Here is a 23074-nt window from a genome sequence, read left to right on the forward strand (position 1 = left end):
AGGACTGGGACCCCCTGCCAGACCCTGACTCCAGAGAGAGGCCGCAGTTAATCTTTCAGCCCCTTGTATCAGCTCCTGCCTGGATCAGGGGGAATAAAAGCCCAGCTGCCCTTGAGTGGCCAGTCTGCTGCCAGCAAGGTCACCCCTTGGGGAGTCCCAAGGGTGTGGATGTTACCCACTGCTATTTTTTTTAACCAATCCAAGGAGATTGTTAGGGGGGAGGGTGTTTGGTGAATGTGTAGTTCCTGTGTAGGCTGAGACTGAGAGCTTGTGCAGTGAACTGAACAATAGGAGAAAGTCGCCAGATGCCTTCAGAGTGAAAATCTGTAACAAGCAGAAGGCTGACCCTCCCTGGGTGTGAGATGGGGGGGGAGTAGATGTGCCCTGTGTGAAAGATATTGACTGGGTCTGTTCCCAATTCTCTCAGAGGCCTACTAGGATAACTGGTTCAGGTAGGTTTTGTTGGTGGGCTCTTGTTGGGTCCATATCAGGTGTATAGGAGGCGTCTTAGTAAGGAAGAACATGGGTGATGCCACCCCAGTTTCAGTGATCATGGGTAGAGGGAGGTATAACCATGGGGAGGTAGTGAACTACTATAGAAGATGAGGACAAGGCTATCTATCTCTTGTTCCTCGCTCCCACTCCGCTCATGGATGGGTTCCTTGTTGCTCATCTGCTATGCCCACTGGCCTATGTGAGTTGTTGTCTACAACCAGGTCGGTACACAATAAGACCACACTCATCCATTATTTGATTGTGGATGAAGGTGCCGATTTGGTGTGCATTACCAAGACATGGGTGGGTGAGCTGGGAGGAGTTGATCTGACCCAGCTTTGCCCACCTGGATACTCGGTGCAACACCAGCACAGGCTGCAGGGACAGAAGGGAGGAATTGCTGTGGTCTATAGAACGTCCATCTCTGTCACCAGGAAACTACTCTGTCTTGGAGCTGGCTGTGAGGGCCTGTACCTTGTGTTGGGCCAAGGAGAAAGTAAATGAGGGTTGCTGCTGGTGTACCATCCACCCTGCTGTGCAGCAGCTTCTCTGACGGAGCCTGTGGTATTGGAGGAAGCCAGAATGATAGACCTGGGTAATTTCAATGTTCATGCTGAGGCTGCCTCTACTGTTCCTGCTCAGGACTTCATGGCCTCCATGATGACCAAGGGGCTGTCTCAAGTTGTCACTGGCCTGATGCATAGGGCAGGGCACACCCTTGACTTGGTTTTTGCTCCAGATATAGAAAGGGGTGGTATGGATATGAGGGGGTGGATGTCACCCCATTGTCATGGTCAGACCACTTCCTGGTGAAGTTTAGACTTATGGCTCTGATCCTCCACTGCAGGGGTGGTGGACAGATTAAGATACGTCACCCCCCGGAGACTAATGGAATCCACTGGATTCCTGAATGCCCTGGGCGTGTTCCCTGTAGATAGAGCAGGTGACCCTATTGAAGCCCTTGTCATGCTGTGGAACAGTGAGGCGCATAGAGCTCTTGACATGGTTGCCCCCGAGCACCCTCTCCTGCATTGTGGAGCCCAGTTTGCACCTTGGTACACAAGTGAGCTAAGGGCAATGAAAGAGTCTGGATGACAACTAGAACGCAAGTGGCGTAAGACGTGCTGTGAGGCTGATTGGGCACGAGTAAAACATCATAACAGTGCCTGCTGTGTGGTGGTGAGGGTGGCGAAGAAGGCCCACTTGTCTGCCACCACTGCATCCTCAAGTAGCCATCCAGTGGAACTTTTCCGTATTGTCAGGGGTCTGTTGACAACAACTCCAGGAAACAGAGTTTTAGACCCTTCAGAGGCTCACTGAATTGGTTGCAAGGCACTTTGAGGGTAAAATTGCTTGCTTCCTTAGCAATCTTGATGCCCCATCCACATCTACAGTAGTGAGGTGTCCAGTGCAACATCTGCTACAACCTCTTGGGAATGCTTTCAGTTGATGCAGCCTGATGTTGCGGACAAGGTACTTGCAACGATGTGGTGAGCAACATGTCCTCTCAACCCTTGCCCTTCTTGGCTTATTAAAGCTTGCCGAGAGGGTTTGACTGAGTGGATCCAGGGTGTGGTGAACGCATCTTTGTGTGAGGGAGTGGTTCCAGCCGCCCTGAAAGAGGCGGTGATCCAAATGCTCTTGAAAAAGCCTGCCCTGGACCCATTGGTTTGTGACAACTACCGAACGGTTGCAAATACTCCCTTTTTAGGCAAGGTGATTGAGAGGGATGTGGTGCAGCAATTTCAAGTACTCTTGGATTAAACAGATTATCTTGACCCATCTCAGTCTGGGTTCAGGCCTGGTTATGGGACTGCATCGGTCTTGGTCGCCCTGATGGATGACCTTTATTGGGAGAAGGACAGGGGGAGTGCGACCCTGTTATTCTTACTTGATATCTTGGCAGCTTTTGATACCATTGACCATGGTATCCTTCTGGGCTGACTTTGTGAGATGGGTATTGGAGGCACTGTTTTACAGTGGTTCTGATCCTACCTCAAGGGTCGTTTTCAGAAAATAGCATTGGGCAATTGTCTTTCAGCCCCCTGGCAGTTGTGCTATGGGGTGCCTCAGGGTACTATCTTATCCCTGATGCTGTTTAACATCTATATGAAGCCCTTTGGAACGGTCATCAGGAAATTTGGGGCGAGGTGTCAGCAGTAAGCTGATGATACCCAGCTCTCTTTCTCTGCAACATCTGAATCAGTAGAGGCCATGCAAGCTCTGGACCACTGCCTGGACTCAATGGCGGGTTGAATGAGGGCCAATAAACTGACTCTGAATCCTAGCAAGATGGAGACACTGTGGGTTGGTGGTTCCCAAATTCAGATAATTGGTCTGTTGCCTGCTTTGGATGGGGTTGTACTCCCTCTGAAAGAGCAGGTCCATAGTCTAGGGGTGCTCCTTGATTCATCTTTGTTACTAGAGACCCAGATGAACTCAGTGGCTAGGAGTGCTTTTTACCAGCTTTCGCTGATAAGACAGCTGGGGCCGTATCTGGACCGGGATAGCCTGATCACTGTTGTCCATGCACTGGTAACCTCCAGGCTGGATTACTGCGATGCGCTCTATGTGGGGCTACCCTTGAGGTTGGTCTGAAAGCTGCAGCTGGTGCAAAATTTATTTATTTTATTTATTTAATTTTTTAGTCGCCCATCTGGCTGGTTGTCCTGCCACTCTGGGCAACATACAAGATAAAACAATACATTAAAACATTAAAATTTAAAACCATAACAGTAAAAACCTAACCCACCCCAAAAGTCTGCCTGAAGAGCCAGGTCTTCAAGGCCTGGCGGAAGCTTATCATAGAAGGGGCATGGCAGAGATCATTTGCGAGAGAGTTCCACAGGGTGGGGGCCACTATTGAAAAAGCCCTCTCTCTAGTCCTCACCAGTCTAGCTGTTTTAACTGGTGGGATTGAGAGAAGGTCTTCTGAGGCTGATCTTGTTGAGCGGCATCCCTGATGATGCTGGAGGCGCTCCTTCAGATAGACTGGGCTAAAACCATATAGGGTTTTAAAGGTCAAAACCAACACCTTGAATTGGGCCCGGTAAACAACCAGTAGCCAGTGCAACTCCTTCAGCATTGGAGTGATGTGATCTTGCCGGCGGCTGCCTTTAATCAGACGAGCCGCCGCATTCTGTACCAGTTGCAGCTTCCGGACCGTTTTCAAGGGTAACCCCATGTAGAGCGCATTACAGTAGTCTAGGTGAGAGGTGACCAGGGCATGTACTACTGGTGGGAGCAGATGGTTGGGAAGGTAGGGGCACAGCCTCCGTATCAGATGGAGTTGATACAGCACTGCCCGGCTCACAGCCGAGACTTGAGCCTCCATGGTCAGCTGGGAGTCAAGAATGACCCCCAGGCTGCGGACCTGGTCTTTCAGGGGCAAACGTACCCCATTGAGCACCAGGTCCACATCCCCCAGCCTTCCCTTGTCTCCCACAAACAGTACCTCGGTTTTGTCAGGGTTCAGCTTCAGCTTATTCCTTCCCATCCAGCCACTCACCGACTCCAGGCACTAGGACAGGGTTTCTACAGCCAACCTTGGTGAAGATTTAAATGAGAGATAGAGCTGCGTGTCATCCGCATACTGATGACATTGCAGCCCAAATCTCCTGATGATTGCCCCCAGCGGCTTTATATAGATGTTGAACAGCATCGGGGAGAGGATGGAACCCTGTGGCACCCCACAAGTGAGAGGCCAAGGATCCGAAACCTCATCCTCCAATGCCACTCTTTGGTACCTACCAGACAGGAAGGAATGGAACCACTGCAATACAGTGCCCCCCCATGCCTAACCTCTTCAGGCGGTCCAGGAGGATAACGTGGTCAATGGTATTGAAAGCCGCTGAGAGATCAAGGAGGACAAGGAAGGTGCATTCGCCCCTATCCCACGCCCTCCTCATATCATCTACCAAGGCGACCAAGGCTGTTTCAGTCCCATGTCCAGGCCTGAAGCCCGATTGAAATGGATCCAGATAATCCGCTTCCTCCAAGTGCGCTTGCAACTGTTTTGCCACCACCCACTCAATCGCCTTGCCTAAAAATGGCAAATTTGAGACTGGGCGAAAGTTGTTCAGACCTTGCGGATCCAAGGAGGGCTTCTTTAAGATTGGTTTTATTACTGCCTCCTTGAGCGATGATGGCATTACTCCCTCTTCGAGAGATGTATTTACCACCATCTTGATCCCCTCACCCAGTCTATCTTTGCAGCTCATAATGAGCCACGATGGGCAAGGATCGAGTAAGCAAGTGGTTGGCTTTAAGGTTGAAAGCACCTTGTCCACTTCATCAGATGGAAGAAGCTGGAACCGATCCCAGACCACCAGAGCACCACTGGTCACCTCTGGCTCGCTCACTGTGTCCACAGCGCACGGAATAGCACTCTTAATACGATCAATTTTCTCCGCAAAGTGTTTAGCAAACTCGTCACAGGAGGCCTTAGCATGTTCCATTGGTTCCGGAGCAACTGGACCGACCAGGCTCCGGACCACTTGGAACAGTCTCCTGGGACAGCACTCTGCAGATGCAATAGAGGCAGCATAAAAATCTTTTTTTGCTGCCCTTATTGCCACATGATAGGCTGCCGCAGCCGCTCTAACATGTGTCCGATCGTCATCAGAGCGAGATTTCCGCCACCGGCGCTCTAGCCGTCTCACCTCCCACCTCAGAGTTCGCAACCGTGGGGTGAACCACGGTGCCGTCTGAGTTCTATTCAGGGGGAGAGGGCATTTTGGAGCCACCCAGTCTAATGCCCTGGCGATTGCGGCATTGCACCCCTCCACCAGGGTCTCAGCTGAGTGACTGTGTGCATGCTCCAGAGAATCCCGAAGCGCATTCAGGAATCCATCTGGATCCATCAGACGCCTGGGGCGGACCATTTTAATAGGTCCTCCACCCCCACGGAGGGTTTGTGGCACCGAAAGGTCCAACCTCACCAAGTAGTGGTCTGACCATGACAAGGGGGTGATGGATGTACCCCCAATTTTCAGATCACTCCCCTCCTCTCCCGAGACAAACACAAGGTCGAGTGCATGACCGGCTACATGGGTGGGACCCATTGTAATAAGGTGCAGCTCCCAGGAAGCCATGGTTTCCATGAAGTCCCGAGGCGCCCCAGTAAGGATGGCCTCTGAATGTACACTGAAGTCCCCCAATACCAGCAGGTTTGGGGACTGTACACGCACAGCCGAGACCACCTCCAGCACCTCGGCCAGGGAGTCCGTCGTGCAGCAGGGTGGGCGGTACACGAGCAGAATCCCTAGACTGCCCTTTGGGCCCAACCTCCAGTACATGCAGTCTGCCACCTTGGTCTCACAGAGAGGAGGTCTGGTGAGAACCAGGGACCTTCGGTAAATAACCGCCACTCCCCCTCCCCGACTACCGACCCTCGGCTGCTGTGCATACGAGAACCCAGCCGGACACATGGCCGCAAGAATAGGAGCAGCAGCCTCATCCAGCCAGGTTTCTGTAATACATGCCAGGTCCGCGCCCTCATCCAATATCATATCATGGATGAGGGATGTTTTTTGGGCAACAGACCTGGCATTGCACAGCAGCAGTCGAAGGCCAGAGTGTGACGTCAAGCATCCCCCAGCTGTCTGTTGGCTCTCGACAGGCCCGGAACAGGGGACAGATTTTATGCATCTCTCCCTAGTTCCTCTTACCTGACGTGACCTGCCCCTAGCTTTCCCCAGCATCTGCCGCCCAGCCTCGGTATACATTGGCCTCCCACCCTTCCCCCATCACTCCCCTGTGATTGACACATGCCCCGATGTAAGCTTCCACCACTCAGGCAGGCACCCAACCTTAAAACAACCCCCCCAAAAGAAAAGAAAAGAAAACAAAAACAAACAAACAAAAAACAGACACAGCACACACAAAAAACCCAGGCCACCTCAGCCAGCCAGCTTATGTATCCCTCCAAGAGGGACAGGTGATGGGAATCAGTCACAGCTGGCTGGGTACCTGGGGCCTGGTCCTGCAGATGTACATCTGCCAGGCAGAAGTCCACAGGGAAGGATGGTGGAGATGGTGATCCAGCAGCAGCAGCAGCAGCAGCAGCAGCAGCAGCAGCAGCAGCAGCAGCAGCAGCAGCAGCAGCAGCAGCAGGAGGAGGAGGAGGAGGAGGAGGAGGAGGAGGAGGAGGAGGAGGAGGAGGAGGAGGAGGAGGAGGAGGAGGAGGAGGAGGAGGAGGAGGAGGAGGAGGAGGAGGAGGAGGAGGAGGCTCTCTTTCCCTGGGCAGTGGTGTTCTTCTCTTCCTGCAGGTACTGGGTCTCCCAGGCCACCTCAGCCAGCTGGCTTATGTATTCCTCCAAAGAGGGACAGGTGATGGGAATCAATCACAGCTGGCTGGGTACCTGGGGCCTGGTCCTGCAGATGTACATCTGCCAGGCAGAAGTCCACAGGGAAGGATGGTGGAGATGGTGATCCAGCAGCAGCAGCAGCAGCAGGCTCTCCTTCCCTGGGCAGTGGTGTTCTTCTCTTCCTGCAGGTACTGAAGTGACAAGACTGCTCACTGGGGCAGGGTATTGTCAACACCTATACAGCTTAGGACCAGGATACCTGAAATACCGTCTTATCCCTTATATAATCAGATGAGAGCCTCCTGCAGATATCATCTTATCAGCAGGTCCATTCTGCATAACACAGGAAACGGACCTTAAGTGTAGTTGCGCCTACCCTCTGGAATTCTCCCCCTAAAATATTAGACAGGCACCATCTCTGATAACTTTTCGGTGCCTACTGAAGACCTCTCTCTTTCAACAAGCCTTTTAATTTTAGACCTTATCCCAGTGTGCTTCTGTGTTGGAATTGCTTTTTAATATGTTTTTAAGCCTTTAAAACTAAACAATGGCCCACAGACTGGAAGTGTTCAATATACATCCCAGTTCCAAAGAAAGGGGATCCCAGGGAATGCAGTAATTATCAAACTACTGCCCTAATATCCCATGCAAGTAAAGTAATGCTCAAGATTCTACAGCAAATGCTCTTACCATATATGGAGCGAGAAATGCCAGACGTCCAAGCTGGATTTAGAAAGGGAAGCGGCAACAGAGATGATATCACAAACATACGTTGGACAATGAAATGGACCAAGGAATTTCAGAAGGAAATCACCCTGTGCTTTATAGATTACAGCAAAGCCTTTGATTCTGTAGCTCATGAAAAATTATGGAATGCTTTAAAAGAAATAGGGGTGCCACAGTATCTGATTGTCCTGAAGCGCAACCTATACTCTGGACAAGAGGCTACAAGAGGGTTCCCCATCGGAAAGGATGTGAGACAGGGATGTATTTTATTACCCTATTTGTTTAATCTATATGCAGAACATATACGGAAAGCGGGATTGGACCAAGATGAAGGAAGTGTGAAAATTGGAGGGAGAAATATCAATAATTTAAGATATGCAGACGATTCCATACTACTAGCAGAAATCAGTAATGATTTGAAATGAATGCTGATGAAAGTTAAAGAGGAAAGCACAAAAGCAGGACTACAGCTGAACGTCAACAAGACTAAAATAATGACAACAGAAGATTTATGTAACTTTAAAGCTGACAATGAGGACATTGAACTTGTCAAGGATTATATACCTCCGCACAGTCATTAACCAAAATGGAGACAATAGTCAAGAAATCAGAAGAAGGCTAGGACTGGGAAGGGCAGCTATGAGAGAACTAGAAAAGCCTCAAATGCAAAGATGTATCACTGAACACTAAAGTCAGGATCATTCAGACCATGGTATTCCTGATCTCTATGTATGGATATGAAAGTTGGACAGTGAAAAAAGTGGATGAGAAAAATCAATTCATTTGAAAAGTGGTGTTGGAGGAGAGCTTTGTGCATACCATGGAATGTGAAAAAGACAAATAATTGGGTGTTAGAATAAATTAAGCCAGAACTAGAAGCTAAAATGATGAAACTGAGGTTATCCTACTTTGGACACATAATGAGAAAACCTGATTCACTAGAAAAGACAATAATGCTGGGGAAAAAAGAAGGGAGTAAAAAAAGAACTGGATGAGCCTTAAGTATGTATAGGATTTGACTACATGTTTTATTAGATTTCACAAAATAAGTTTAATTCTTTGGTGATATTGTCAGACCCAGGTCAAGTGATTTCGTACTGAGCCTTCACGCACGAAACACAAGACACAGTTGCTGGATTGGCACCACCTTGTGGCAAATTTATTTTTATGCGGACAAAGGTACAGAGCCTGAAATTTCTTGCGCAGTGCAGCATGGTTTTCAGGGGTGTGCACACATTTTTAATTTGTCCCATTTGTTACCCTCGGTTAGACAGGCAGGTCCTGTAGTGTTCTTCTATCTCAGTAGGGGATTAAATCCTACTGAGAACAGAGCAAACTGTTTCCAAGCAACTACGCATAGCATCGGGCTCTACATACAGAACTTGTTTTGGGGTTTTCCAGGTATTTAGGATTATAAGAGCATAAAGAGAAATCAAGTCGGCTTGACCTGGTATATTGTGTAAACTTGAATGTAAATCTCAACAAGCTAGTCTACTGGAACGTGAAAAGTGCAATAGGGCGTGCCCGCGCTCTCGCTTAGCTCCTCCCCGTCCCCGCCCATTTACAAAGTGGTCCTTCTCCCCCTCCTATTTCTAGCCTTCGTTTCCCGCCCAGGAGCTCGTGACGTCATCACGCGCAGCCTCAGACCCCGCCCTTCGTGACCATCCTAGGAGGCGCCGCCTCCTTTCACTTTCCTTCTCGGTTTCCGGGCGCTTTCGGCCTAGCCCAGCCCCCTCTAGCGGCGCTGCCGAGATCCGGGCAAAGTTTGAGCTCCGCGGCTTTCGGGGATGTCCCGTCCGAGCAGTGTGTCCCCCCGGCCTCCTGGCAGCGGCGCCCCAAGCGGGGGGCCGTCGACCGCCTCCGCCGGTTCGTCGTCGTCCTGTTCCGGCAGCGGCCGGGCCAAGGGGCTGAAGGACATTCGCGTCGATGAAGAAGTGAAAATCGCTGTGAACATCGCTCTGGAGCGGTTCCGATATGGGGACCAACGAGGTAACGGCTCCCTTCCTTCCCCGAGGGCGGTGGAGACCTGGTCAGAGTCGTTCCGTGCAATGAATTGGGGAAGGGGAGGGACCTGAAAGCATCCATGAAGGGCTCCGGGATTAACAGAGACGAACTGGTTTGTTCTGGGTCTTCCTAGGTCAGTGCCTATTTCACCAGGGTATGATGGAGTTAAGGTAACCAATTGCAATCGGGGACTGGCCTCGTATTAAAACGGAACTTTATTTATTTATTTATTTTTGCAACCTTATACAATATGCTGAACTTCACCTGCCTGTTCTGGTTCTCGTACGTCGCTCATAAAGGGACTGGAGTCTTGGCCTCTACTGTATGTACTTGCTACAGATATGGCAGCCTAACTATACGCATATATATCAAGCTTTGTTGCTTATTAGATTTGTTAGTTGCTTGATAGCCGAAGGTCTCCAAGTGACTTACAACAATGTTACGACAAAAACAAATATATCATACTATAAAAACAAAACCATTAAACAACAACACTGCTGTGCAGCCACAGGAAGCTCTGGCAGCATACTAAACAGACAACATCACCACATTTCAGCCTATCAAATGCCTGGGAAAAAAGGTATGTCTTTATCTGTCTTCAAAAAGATGTCAATGAAAGTTCCAGGTGGATATCACTGGGGAGCGTATTCCATGGATAGGGAGCCTAGGTCAGATCATCAGCCCCTCTATTTTACTGGCTGGCTCCTCTCTAGGCCAGTGGTTCCCAACCTTTATGAGCACGGGACCCCCTTTATAAGCTGAAATTTTTTTGTGACCCCCTCCCCCCAGGGAGGCAGGCTGGTTGCCAGGAAGGAAGGGGGAAAGCAGCCTTTCTTTGCAGGCTTGCTTTTTTTTTCTAAGTAAGGGCGTTGCCAGTAGCAGCAGTGCAAGGAGACTGGAATCAGTGATAGTAATCCCCTCTTCTTCCTGGTAGCTCCACCCTCAGCCTCCTTTGGCATCTGCCATGTATTTTATAGGCAGATGCCTGCCCTTAGTGCGCCTGAAAGATGCTTTGCCACTTCAGCAAAAGGCCTCCCCTCTTGTTTGGAGCAAGGGGGAGGTGTCATCTGCAGTGGCAGTGGAAAGCAGACAGTGTAGAAGGAGTGAAGACTTTTAAAAAAAATTAATAAATAATTCATTTCTTTACTGTTCAAGACCCCCTCTGGATTACTTCACGGCCCCCAGGTTGGGAACCACTGCTCTAGGCTAAGGCCTCGACCTTCAAACTATTTGGTCCTGCCGGGATCCACCTTCAGCTGAAGTATGAACATAGGAAGCTGCCTTCTACTGAGTCAGACCATTGGTCCATCTAGCTTAATATTGTCTACACTGACTGGCATGAGCTCTCTGGGGTTTCAGATAAGGAGTCTTTTCCAGCCTGACTTGTAAATGTCAGGGATTGAACCTGGGACCTTCTGCATGCAAAATAGATGCTCTACCATTGAGCTATGGCCTTTCCCACTAAATATGACCTTTGGGCCAGTTTCTTAACTTTTTACTGTATATCTATATTTTTAATATGTTTTATTTTACTATATATCTGTACTGCTAGCATTACCTGCCTTAAGTTTGGCTGTGACCTGCTAATGATCTCACCTGGTGAAAATGTGTACTAATCTAGGACAAGGATAGGGAATCTGTGATCCTCCATCTGTTGAAATGCAACTCTCATCATCCCTGACTGTTGGCCATACTAGCTGGGGCTGATGGAAGTTGGAGTTTTAACATCTGGAAGACCACAGGTTCTCTGTCTCTGTTTTAGGATGTCATTCAGTGAGACTTTCCCCCCACTTCCCCGATCTAGATTCTTTTCATTGACCACTAGCGTTGTCCAGTCTGACTGACTTGGCTATTGAGATTCTTTTAACTGGAGATGCTGGGGACTTTACCTGGGATCTTAGGCATGCAATGCATGTGTCAGGGCTGTGGAGTTGGAGTTGTGGAGTCGAAGCAATTTTGGGTGGAGTCGGAGTCGGAGTGGACAGTAGAAAAATAGAGGAGTCGGAGTCAAAGGTTTGACGTACCAACTCCACAGCCCTGGCATGTGTTGTATCACTTAGCTGAAGCCCTTCCCATATTTGAGTGTATATATACATGCATACTGCAATTATTTTTGCTTTCACATGCACTTATACAGCAAGGAGCATAAGAATTGTCATGCTGGATCAGACTAAGTTGTTGCACTTTGTTTCCAACAATAGTGAGTCTTACACCTTCAAAAGATCACTAGCCAGATGATGGCCAGCTCTCATAGTGGCCTTAACAGCTGATAGATGTATCCTTCAGTGATTTGACTTAATTCTTTCTAAAACCAATTACAGACAATTACCACATCTTGTGGCAGTGACACACTAATTGTTTTAAACTGCATTGTGTGAGATACCTCCTTTGTTATGTCTTCATTCTATTGCTAATCAAATTTATTGAGTGATACATAGTGCAATCCTATAAATGACTGCTCTGAAGTAAGCCCTATTGAATTAAATGGGACTGACTTCCAGGTGAGTGAGTGCAGGACTGCTCTGTTTACTTTCCTTAAGAAACAGTTGTTCCTGGTTTATGCAGGGGTGGTATATTTCTGCTATGCTTTTCCCCTCCAGAAATGGAATTTCCTTCATCCTTGACCAGTACTGAAAGAGCCTTCATTCACCGATTGAGTCAGTCTCTTGGTCTGATTTCTAAAAGTAAGGGGTAAGTCAGGACCTTGTTAAATAGTAGTTGCATAAATGGAAGACTATATGTCTTTCTGGTCCAGTTTTGTTTTCCTCAATTCTGAGTAGTGTCTTGAGACAGTTCAAGTGTCCATGTGTGCTACTGTTTCAAACAGTTCTATGTTCATTTACTGTCAGGCCTTGGTGAGATATATTCATGCTTGGGGAGCATTAATAATTTGGCCTTTGCCAGATTGCCCATGACAAGTAATTGCTGCTTTCAGGTAACCATATTTATCTGTTTTATTTATTAAGTGTATACTCTGCCTTACAAATGAGCCAATATGTTTGTACTTCAGGCCCTGGTTGGCAGCATGTATCCATTTTTACAATAATTTTTCACCTGCTGCATTCTACTTGCTTTTTGAGGCAGAAGAGACTAACTGTTGTAGATATAAAGCTGTCATTATCCTTCCTTTTTGAGAGCCAGTGTGGTATAGTGGTTAAGGTGCTGGACTACAACCTGGAGACCAGGATTTGAATCCCCACACAGCCATGAAGCTCACTGGGTGACCTTGGGCCATTCACTGCCTCTGGGCCTCAGAGGGAGGCAATGGTAAACCCCCTCTGAATACCGCTTACCATGAAAACCCTATTCATAGGGTTGCCATAAGTCGGGATCGACTTGAGGGCAGTCCATTTCCATTTCCATCTTTTTTCAGGTGTAAATGGCTTTTCAGAAAATAAGAGTAGAGATGAATAGCTGTCTTCCTCCTTTAGCAGCCCAAGCATTTCTGTGCTGAACCCAGAAGAGGAAACTTCCCTCTTGTAGCAGCCTGCTTGGATTCCATGCTGAGCACAGAGTTCTTTTACCAGACTATTCTCTCACTTACATACAATTCCTTCTTACCTGGGTGGCTAGTTGATTGTATACAAGGCTGTGTTAGGGTAAAATAAGTTCAGTTATCAGTTTCCTCCTATATAGTAAAAGCCTTTTCACAAAAGACAACTCAGTTTTACATATTGCACAAGCAGAAGTCCCCTTACAGTTCTCCCTACCCATCAGCCTCCCGGAAGTGCTCTGAAGCAGATTTGGAAGTGAATTGGTGGGGCTGGAGGCTGCAGAGGGAAAGAGAAGAAGTAGTCCTGTTGTGCAAGTGCAAGTCTGTTCCATTCATGGACAGGCACCATTGTATATCACCCACTTTATTTTACTTTAAAATATCGTACATGCTAACTAATACTATACCTACCAGTTTCATTGGGGCTGAATTGTCCTGGATTACACTCTCTAAACAGTTCAGGTTGCTGTGTTTGTGCACTCATGGATAGTTTAGAAACAAACATGAGCTACTTGGAGTAACTTGAGCAGGACGTTGTTAGTAATAACTTTCTGTGATGAAAGTCCTAAGAAATATATAATTTGATGTTGTTGTATAAAAAACTGGGGCCCTCATGGCTGATCCAGACATACCATATGTCCTTTGCTGCGGATGTTCTTTGCATAGGTGACTCTGAATCCTTGGGATACTGTAGTGTTCATTGAGGTTGGCTGGATGATAATATTTTGGCATGAGCCCTTTGTGCATGGAACATATTTACTCTTTCCTTCATTAAAGTCTCAGTTAAACCAGGAAGCTTCTAATTAACCATAGTTTCCTGTTTGGATCAGTTGAGGAAATCATTGTTACCAGATTTGGAACAAGCCTGGATATTGAACTACCTTCAAGCCATGGTTTAATATCTTGGCTTGTTCTGAAGCTGACAACCATAGTTTCCTTGTTTGGAAACTCTGGAAAACTATGATGTATAGATGCTTCCTTAGTAATTCATTTTCAGTTTTCCCAACCTGGACTCCCTAGACAGCATAGTGATAGTCGGAGATGATTGAAGTTGTAGACCAAAACATCTGGAGGGCACCAGGTTGGGGAAGGCTGGCCCTTGCTGTGAAGAGGCGTAAAGAGTTAGGGTTGTTCATATCTTGGCCTACTAAGCTGAGATATGATTGTCCATATCCCTAATGCGAGTGTGGGGAACCTTTGGCCCTCCAGATGTTGCTGAACTACAGCTGCCATCAGCCCCAGCAAGCATGGCCAATCACCATGGATGATGGGAATTGTAGTTCAATAACCTCTGGAGGGCCAAAGGTTCCCCACATCTGCCCTAATTGTGACCACTCTGTTAGGCAGTGAACAGATTCAAAACCTACCTACTGAAAAATAAGACCCAGCCAAATCATATTTGAAATTGAATGTTTAATATATAGTGAAAGTTAAGAGACATTGATATTTTATCTTTTGGCAAGTACTTAAAACCTGGATCCTAAATCTAGAGTGCCTAGACACCTGGAACTATATGTTAATAGAAACTACATTTTAAAAGCACAATGATATATATTTTGAAGTTTAATTCTTGTATTTGGGGATCCTTACCATATCTTAACATTTTGAGAAAGTTATTTCAAGTATGGGTCATCTAATTAATCTGTCTTGTAAAGGTTATTCCTGGTGCTACATGTGAAATGCCTCCATTTTTTTTTCAGGAAAGGTGCAAGCAGATACCTTACTGTGAAGAAAAAAGATGGATCAGAGTTGGCACACACAGTAATGACATGTAATTTGATTCCAAACACAAAATGTGCTATTAGAAGCCTAGTACAGCGATTTCCTGTCACCAACAAAGAGCGCACAGAACTTCTACCAAAGACAGAGAGAGGAAATGTATTTGCTGTGGAAGCTGGTATGTTTAGTATATTCTACTAAGAACTACAGGCATCCCCCGCTTTAACGTACGCAGTGGTACCGGAGCGTGTATGTAAAGTGAAAATGTACTTAAAGTGAAGCAATTATCTATGCATGTACTGCACAGGTATGGGGGTGTATGGAGCATGTACGTTATAGCGAGGCGACGTTAAGTGAAGCGACTTTAAGCAGGGTATGCCTGTGTAATGGTATGAACTATGGATGGAAAAATGTATTGCAGAACATAGGGTATGCTTAGTAAATGCTATAGGGCTATACTTATATGCCTATAATAACAGAATTACAATTGGATAATGTTTGTCATGACTGGCACACATATGTACCCAGTCTCTGAGGATAGTTGAAGTCTGTCTTTGTATCTAGAGATAACCATGCCCCAATGCTTTTCTCTGTTCCACCAGCTTTCTGTTATGCCCACTGTATCAATGCTGTCCTCTAAGACAGCACTTAAATTCTCCCATAGCTTCTAGCATTAGCATATACACACTTGTATACAGTATTTGGCACGTGTGTTTTGGCCTGTGGTATTTTGGCTTCTGTGGATTGCTATCCCATGCCCCTACATTCACAATGCCTTCTACACCTATCCCATTTAAATTTTCCTCAATTTATTTGTCATCATCCCAGAGGGGAGATTTATTCTGAACTGGACCCTCCACAGCTCCTGTTGGCTTTCCCCCTGTAATCAGTTTAAAAGCTGCTGTGCCATATTTTTAATTTTAACAGTTTGATTCCATCTCTGGTTCAAGTGGAGGCCACCCCTTTTGTACAGGCTTGTTCCAAAATGTTCCCCAGTGCCTAACAAACTCCCCCCCAATACTATTGTCTCATCCACGCATTGTCTGCAAAGCTGTGTCTGTCTAGCTGGCCCTGTGTGTAGAATCTGTAGCATTTCAGTTTAGATTAACACAAAGTTTGGTGTAGTAATTACTTTTGTCTTTTCATAGAGAATAGAGAAATGAGCAAAACAAGTGGACGACTTAACAATGGCATCCCTCAGATCCCAGTGAAGCGGGGAGAATCTGAATTTGATTCATTTCGGCAGTCTCTACCAGTTTATGAAAAACAGGATGAAATCGTTAGAATTATTAAAGAAAATAAAGTTATTTTGATTGTGGGGGAAACTGGATCAGGCAAAACTACTCAGGTATGTAGTCTTATCAGAATTTGTAATAGAACTAGTCTATAAATTGCATATCTGAACATACTCATATATTCCAAAATAATTTAAATCTCAAATATTGTTTAGTCTAGTATACTAATGGAAATAAACTTTTCATTTTGGTGACTTCATTTTTTTCTAGTTCCTAATAACAAAATGTTTCAACAACTTTGATTAATCTCAGGTTTTTCATTCTTGAAGAATCTTTCTTTAAGCATCTTTCTGCAGTGAACTAATCTTTATTTGTGACACTTTGAATGGATTTGGATATAATGCTAAATCAAAGATTAATGTTACAGGCACAAGCTCTTCCTCTCCAAACTTGGACAAACTGACTAATTTAAAGTATGGTTTGTCTGAACAAGCCAAGATCAAACCATGGGTTCTGATTCTGGTTTGTTCGGATATACAATATTTGAAGGCAACTGCAGTTTCCGATTTGGGTGAAATTGCAATGTGCAGTTAGTTTAAAATGCAAACAGGTATTTCTGATCTGCTCCTCATGGCCATGCTGGAGGGGAGGAGGAAAGCAGATTCATACCTGTAACATTGAACTCTGATTTAGCATTGCTCTTTTGGTGGTGTTTAGCATTGCTTTTGAAGAAATCATTGTGGTCTAGATTTTGTGTATGTTGGGAGAGGGATTATCGGATAATCTAATTTTACATGTAAAAGGTAATGCTGTCTCTCTCCCACCCTCCCCATTTTCCAATATTCTATGCAACAAAGGCTGTTTATTACAACAATGCCATTCTTTCTGGTATGTGTACCTTTTTTTCCTTATTGGCTCCAAATTGAAGCTTGGTGATTTAACAAGGCCAGAAGGCTATACAAAGAAACAGAGTGGGTACTCATGTTTGCAAAGTTGGCAATTGTAATGTATTGTGTTCTAATGGGGATATCTTAAGAGTGCTCAGCAAAAAGCTTTGTTTGTTCAGGCCAGTTGTATTTTTTTAAACTGCTGTATTGTTGTGAATTGACATGGAATCAATTTTTATTAACTTTATTGCACCTATGGAATCTATTTTTATTAGCTTTATTATGCCCTCACAGTTCAATTTGTCAAAACAGGACAGTAATTCTAAGCCAGTAACAAGATTTAATTGTGCGGTAGTGCAAGAGCATCTGAATTCATCGGGCCTCTTTCTAACAGCTTTTCCTGAAAACTCATTTTTTTAATTTGGGAGTTTAAAAGGTGGCATGGGAGGGTTAGAAGTGAGAAACTGTTGAAGAGCAAACACCATAAATTCAGATGCAGTTGTAACAAATCCAGTCTTGAATGTGTTGGAACCTTATAGTCTTCTCCAGTTATTTCTACTGAAAAGTGATTATAAAAATACCCTTGCTGGTTGATATCCAACTAAGTAATGCTCAGAGTAGACCCACTGAAATAATTTAAGTCAATTGATTTCAGTGAGTCTGCTCTGAGTTTGACTAAGGTTGGATATCACCTACTAATAGGCTTATTGTTATATCTCACTCTCAGTAGTAATAAACTATGGCAAGTTGTGTTAAGCCAAACTATAGTTTAGCACTGGTCATGCTAAGCCAAACTAAGGCTACTTGAGACAAGGTTGCAGTTCTTTGCTCCTTCTCAGTTCTTTTTTTCTGCTGCACCTAGGTTTGGTGTAGTATGACTTCTGAACCATGACCTGTATCCAAGAAGCCCAGTTTGGACAACACATTAAGTCAAACCTGGGCGTAGATTGGCACGGCACAGCAACAAAAGCACCTGAGAGGAGCAAAGTATCTGTGAACTCTGCTGTGGGCCCCCACATAGTTTGGCTTAGTGTGACATGTGAACCAGGCTTTTGTGACGAGGGTCCAAATTAAACCTTTTTTAGTGTTAAGACTAATTCTCTGTGTTCAGATTCCTCAGTTTCTACTTGATGACTGTTACAAAAATGGAATTCCATGTCGCATATTTTGCACTCAGCCAAGACGTTTGGCAGCAATTGCTGTGGCTGAAAGGGTTGCTGCTGAAAGAAGAGAGAAGATTGGACAGACAATTGGCTATCAAATCCGATTGGAAAGCAGGTCTTGCCAGTATTCCTTGTAGCCTTGGATAGAAAGTGTTTTAGAAATCTTTTAAGGAAAATTTGAGCCACAATGTAATATCTGTTGTGATGTTCTTGCAAATTAAAATTTAAGGGGAGTAATTACTCACTTTTTCTCTCCCACACACTTTGCTTTCAGCCCTTGGGGCTATATCTCTATTCTTTCAGAGATTAGGCAGGTAACCACAAAGGGCTCCAACCATTGTTGCTATGATGTTTTGCAAAACTTAATACTAATGACACCTGCTAGTCACATATGTACCTAGCCAAATGTTAAGGCCATCTTCTGAGTCTTTTCCTTGGATGCCTTTGCCGTCCAAGGTTAAGACTCACAGAAAGGTGTTTTGTTTTCAGTTATGGTGCTCCATTACTGAATGTTCACCACAGAGATGCTGGCCTGATGCAAATTTTTTATATGCATCAGGCAAAGACCTCTCTTTATTTGCCTAGGTCTCTCAAAATAGTCTTTTAGACCTGTTCCAATGGTGCTCATGTGGTCCTTCCCTTGTTCTACTGTTTTTAGAAACTTTTTTACTACTTATATTCTTGATTGTTTAAATTGTAAGTCACACTGAAACTTGTGAAATTGAAAGGGTGGTATATCAAATATTTTAAATAAAAAATCTATATTGCACACAGTCCCCATGCCATTGTTAAACAGGGCTACTTTCTGGAGCCTAATGGCATGACATTCCTTCATTGAAAGAAAAAGAGCTCTTTGACTCAGAAGGTCCCAAAATACATCATTATAAAAGCCCATAGAACTCATACATGTAAGGCTGCAAAAAGACAGTCTAGTGACCTGCTTTCAGAAGGCAGTGTGTTGAGCTGTTACCTGCATTCTGTCAGTGGGGGACAATGGTGTGTGTGTGTCATAAAGACAGTAGATGTTTTATGGGACCTTTCAAAACATATTACTGTAGAAAGCATGGCTTGTCCTGAAAGCAGCATGAGGGGCTGTTCTCTCTCAGGCAAGTGGGTTTTTACAATCTTATGTCAATAAAAGATGTATATCAAGTGCCATCTATACATAGTCAACAACCTTATGCACAGTTGGGGGTGATAAAATTGTGATAACAGTGCAGACATTTGCAGTGACTTCATTTCTGTGATGTGTGCAAATACTTTTCTGTAATGTTAAGCTCTAAAGCTATTTTGTACTTTTTAAATAGAGTTTCCCCAAAGACACTTTTAACGTTTTGCACCAACGGTGTATTACTTCGTACACTAATGGCAGGAGACAGTGCATTATCAACTGTAACTCATGTCATTGTGGTAAGTTTGACCGATTATTTCTTATGAAAGTAACTATCAATTTTTGAAGCTGTGAAACCTGGCTTAAATGTCTTTTTGTCGGTTCTAGTTTAAATTTTATTTATAAATTAACAGTGTGTGATCAGATTAATGGTCTTGGACTTGGCTGACATACAGAGACATTTTGTATAAGCCACTTGTATTCAGATATGCTTATGCCAGATGCCCAAGAGGCTATGAATGACTTGATAGGCACATAGAACTTTATAACTGCAAGGTTTTATTTAATCTTCAACAGATTCTAAAAGGGGAATAAATAGACTAAGCATTTAAAATTTCTTAAATTGTGATTACATTGGCTTTAAAAGCTACTGGGTTAAAAACTAGGCTTCTGGTTTTTACCTGGGAATATATTTGTTGCCACTCTTTAACAAAACATCTAATTTCCATGTTCTGCATCATTTTAAAACATGATCAAGTATCAGCCCCTTACAGCTTTCTGCAAGTGAGCCACAGAGTCGCATCTGGGACATTCTTATTCCAGACTGGTTTTCTAGACTGACTTGGGTGAGGCAAAACTTTGGATGACCTGGCAGTATGATTTTTAAAAAATTATTTTGTCAGATAGTAACAGCTAATACAGTGCAGCAGGAAGGATAACATTTTCATTTGTAGCAGGATCTTAATACTGGAGAGGAAAATGCAACAGTTGGAGCAAAAGTCATGTGAAATGAGCTAAAAATGAATATCTCAACTACAAAATGGCAGCATTACATGTAGCATTCAGAAGGCTTTGTTAAATCAATAGCAAAGTGATTGAAGTTCCAACAGAATACTAAAGCTAACGCTCTTTGGAGTCAAGTGCAGCAGGAGAAAGACAGCATGAACCCAGCTGTAATTCAATAAAGTTGACATTGTTTGACAACAAATTGCCAATAAAAACTAAAAGATAGTTCAACTGTCATGTTTGCTATCATTTATGGTGACAGTTCTTTATCAGTAAGCTGGAGAAGAAAACTGCTGTTAAGCAAAGAACTGTGGAATGATACGTGCACTATCTCTTTTCCTGACCAAGTGAAGGAAATACAAGAGTACACAGGTGTAACATGTATCCTACAACATCAAATGTGCTAGGTTGATGAAATGGTGAAGCTTTGTGCTCAGCAGGGGAAAGAAATGTTCATAAGAGAAAGAATGGGTTGATAAGAGAATAGAGTGGTGTGTCTGGAAGAATGGACGAGTAGGAGCTGGATAGAATATAATACCTAATATGCTTAATACACTTAAACTAGTAAACTGTTAGTCATAGTTCTTAAGAATGCCTGGTTTGTAAGGTTGTTAACTAAAATGGTTCTGTAGCAAGGAATTGTGGGGAAAACATCTTGCCTGAATTAGGGCCCCTGAGAGGCCATGAGACTGCCAGTTCTCACAGCTGAACTCAGTTAATTAAGCAGTAAGCAAGAACACCTGCTTATCAGCCTGAGACTGGTACCTCAAGGCCACAAGCCTGGAAAGGTTGGAGATGCCTGTGACCATTAGGCACGAAAGCTCCAGAAGATGTCATCATCAGAAAGCCCCCTGATTGGCTAATTAATTCCTGGCTGTTGCTGGGCTTTTCCCCATAAAAATAGAACTACGAGTCTTTGTTCCCCAATGTTCTTTGGTGCTGCCTGATGTTGCGGTTCCATCTTCCATCTGCTATCCAGGCTATAAATCTCTGGGGAGATGTGGAACCATGAAGTTACTCTGCTGGTTTACCTATATGGTGTGTAGAGATTAGGCTAGACAGCTTTGTTATTTTTTACCTGTCACTTGAACTCTCTGCCTTTTGTATATTACCTAACCTTTGGGGTGTTTGCTTTAAGGGATTATTTTGCTGTTACAGTTTTGCACTGTTATTTTAATAAAGCTACCTTTTACTTACCAGTGTGTGTTCATTTCAGGGGGAAATTGGCTCTGACTCCAGCACCTTGGCCAATTAGCCACAGACTACCATATAGTTGGGTATTTTGCCTTAAGGCTCCAAGATGAGTGCATCTTGGCTCTTGTCTTTTGGAATCCTTGGCAGGTCTATTTCTGGCGCTTTGGGTTTCCCCTTGGCCCAGAGTGGGTGACCAGATTTAAGGTGTGGTGGCAGTCTACCTACCTTGCAGGGTTGTTGTTGGTTTAACTCAACCCTGGTAAGGGAGGCATGGGTTGTGCCTGGCTGGGATCAATTGCCCTGGGCTTGGGAATTGACCCCTGTGGGAACTTGCAAGTTCTTGACAATAGTAAGTTCTTCTAACACTTCTACTAATATGAAAAAGATTAGTGCTTCTGGATGAATATCATGTTAATTCTATATAGATAATGAGACATGTTAATTGGCATGTTTGCAAAGGATATACATCTATTGCCAGCGTGCCAAGATTTGTAAAACAGGAGTTATGTGGTACCGTCTGTCAAAAGTTTTGTTCTGAAAAGGGCTGTCTTAATGTTGCAGGATGAAGTCCATGAGAGAGATCGGTTCAGTGACTTCTTGTTAACAAAGTTAAGAGATACGTTACAGAAACACTCATCTTTGAAACTCATCCTTTCTAGTGCTGCCCTTGATGTGAACCTCTTTGTCAGATATTTTGGAGGCTGTCCAGTGATATATAGTAAGTTCAAATACTAGTAGGAATCTAGCTACTCAATTTAGTTGAATACATTGTCCTCAGCTTGGTGTAGTACATGCCAAATGTTAGTAACAAATCATGGTAACAATTAGCATACCTTGAACTTTGTCAGATATCAAAGTATTAAAGCTGCATTTTTACAAGTCTTATATTGCTTTTGTTTTATACATGTTTACTGTCTGTACATGGAATATGACAAATAAATGTGCTGCCCTGGGCTCCTACTGGGAGAAAGGGCAGGATATAAATCTAATAAATAAATGATAAATTTAGCATCTTGGAGCCTGTAAATTGTAATATATTAACATTTACCCTTGGGGTTATATACTCAGAATTCAAAACAACCCATTATTGGAGATGAAGGAACAGACAGTATGCTTCTTAGTGTGTGTACTAAATGGAATTGGGTTTAGTTGAATAGTGCCATCTTAAGATCCAGTTCTGTAATCTTCAGTTTCAAATTTAGACTGGGAGTCTAAAAAGATGCTTTAAGCGTGTTCAAGGATGTGCACATGCCTATTGTTTTTAACATGTGCCTTTGAAATTCATGTTCATATGATATGACCAACTGCTGTTATAAACAGCCCTCTTTAAAAAAAAAATGGCACAGGGTGGAGAGATGTGAGAAAAACAGTCTAAAGTCTCCTTGTATGCATAGAACTATTTGTGTAGTTATTAAATCATAGTTTAAATACTTTAGTCTGTTGCATGGTAGCATACCTTCTCCCCTCCCCCACTTGCAATGTATTTTGAACCTCAAAGGAATTTCAAAGGCAGTTCAGTATGTAACATGGGCAGCAGCTCTTCAGAGTAAAAGCCCCCTGAGCTTCTGGAAGCCTTTGGAACTGTCTAATGGAGCCATCTTAAGGATTGTCTTGTTTATGGCATTTCTTTCTGTGTGCTCCATACTTGGTAGACAGTGAGATTGAAATTTGCTTCATTCACTGCCAACTTTGTTAGTTTGCAGTGTTCTTAACATTTGTATAGGGTTGTGTATT

General features: G+C 44.3%; 1 protein-coding gene across 3 annotated transcripts in view; it reads left to right on the plus strand.

Annotated features, from left to right (window-relative positions):
• The first annotated feature begins 9138 nt into the window (after positions 1-9138).
• The window catches only part of YTHDC2 (YTH N6-methyladenosine RNA binding protein C2), a 67319-nt gene continuing 53383 nt past the window's right edge, over positions 9139-23074 (plus strand). For 2 of the 3 annotated variants that reach the window (XR_009762306.1, XM_061624231.1), the window contains exons 1-7: positions 9139-9518; positions 12134-12224; positions 14727-14923; positions 15894-16093; positions 17979-18145; positions 19338-19440; positions 21902-22058. Coding sequence is in view for 2 of the 3 variants with exons in the window: in XM_061624231.1 (XP_061480215.1) it covers positions 9317-9518; positions 12134-12224; positions 14727-14923; positions 15894-16093; positions 17979-18145; positions 19338-19440; positions 21902-22058 (1117 nt within the window). In the remaining variant the exon portion in view is untranslated. The remainder of the gene's footprint in view (positions 9519-12133; positions 12225-14726; positions 14924-15893; positions 16094-17978; positions 18146-19337; positions 19441-21901; positions 22059-23074) is intronic. The other variant, XM_061624242.1, reaches the window with a different exon arrangement.

The sequence above is a fragment of the Rhineura floridana genome, chromosome 1 (assembly GCF_030035675.1).
Source record: "Rhineura floridana isolate rRhiFlo1 chromosome 1, rRhiFlo1.hap2, whole genome shotgun sequence".
In the NCBI taxonomy this organism is placed as follows: Eukaryota; Metazoa; Chordata; class Lepidosauria; order Squamata; family Rhineuridae; genus Rhineura; species Rhineura floridana.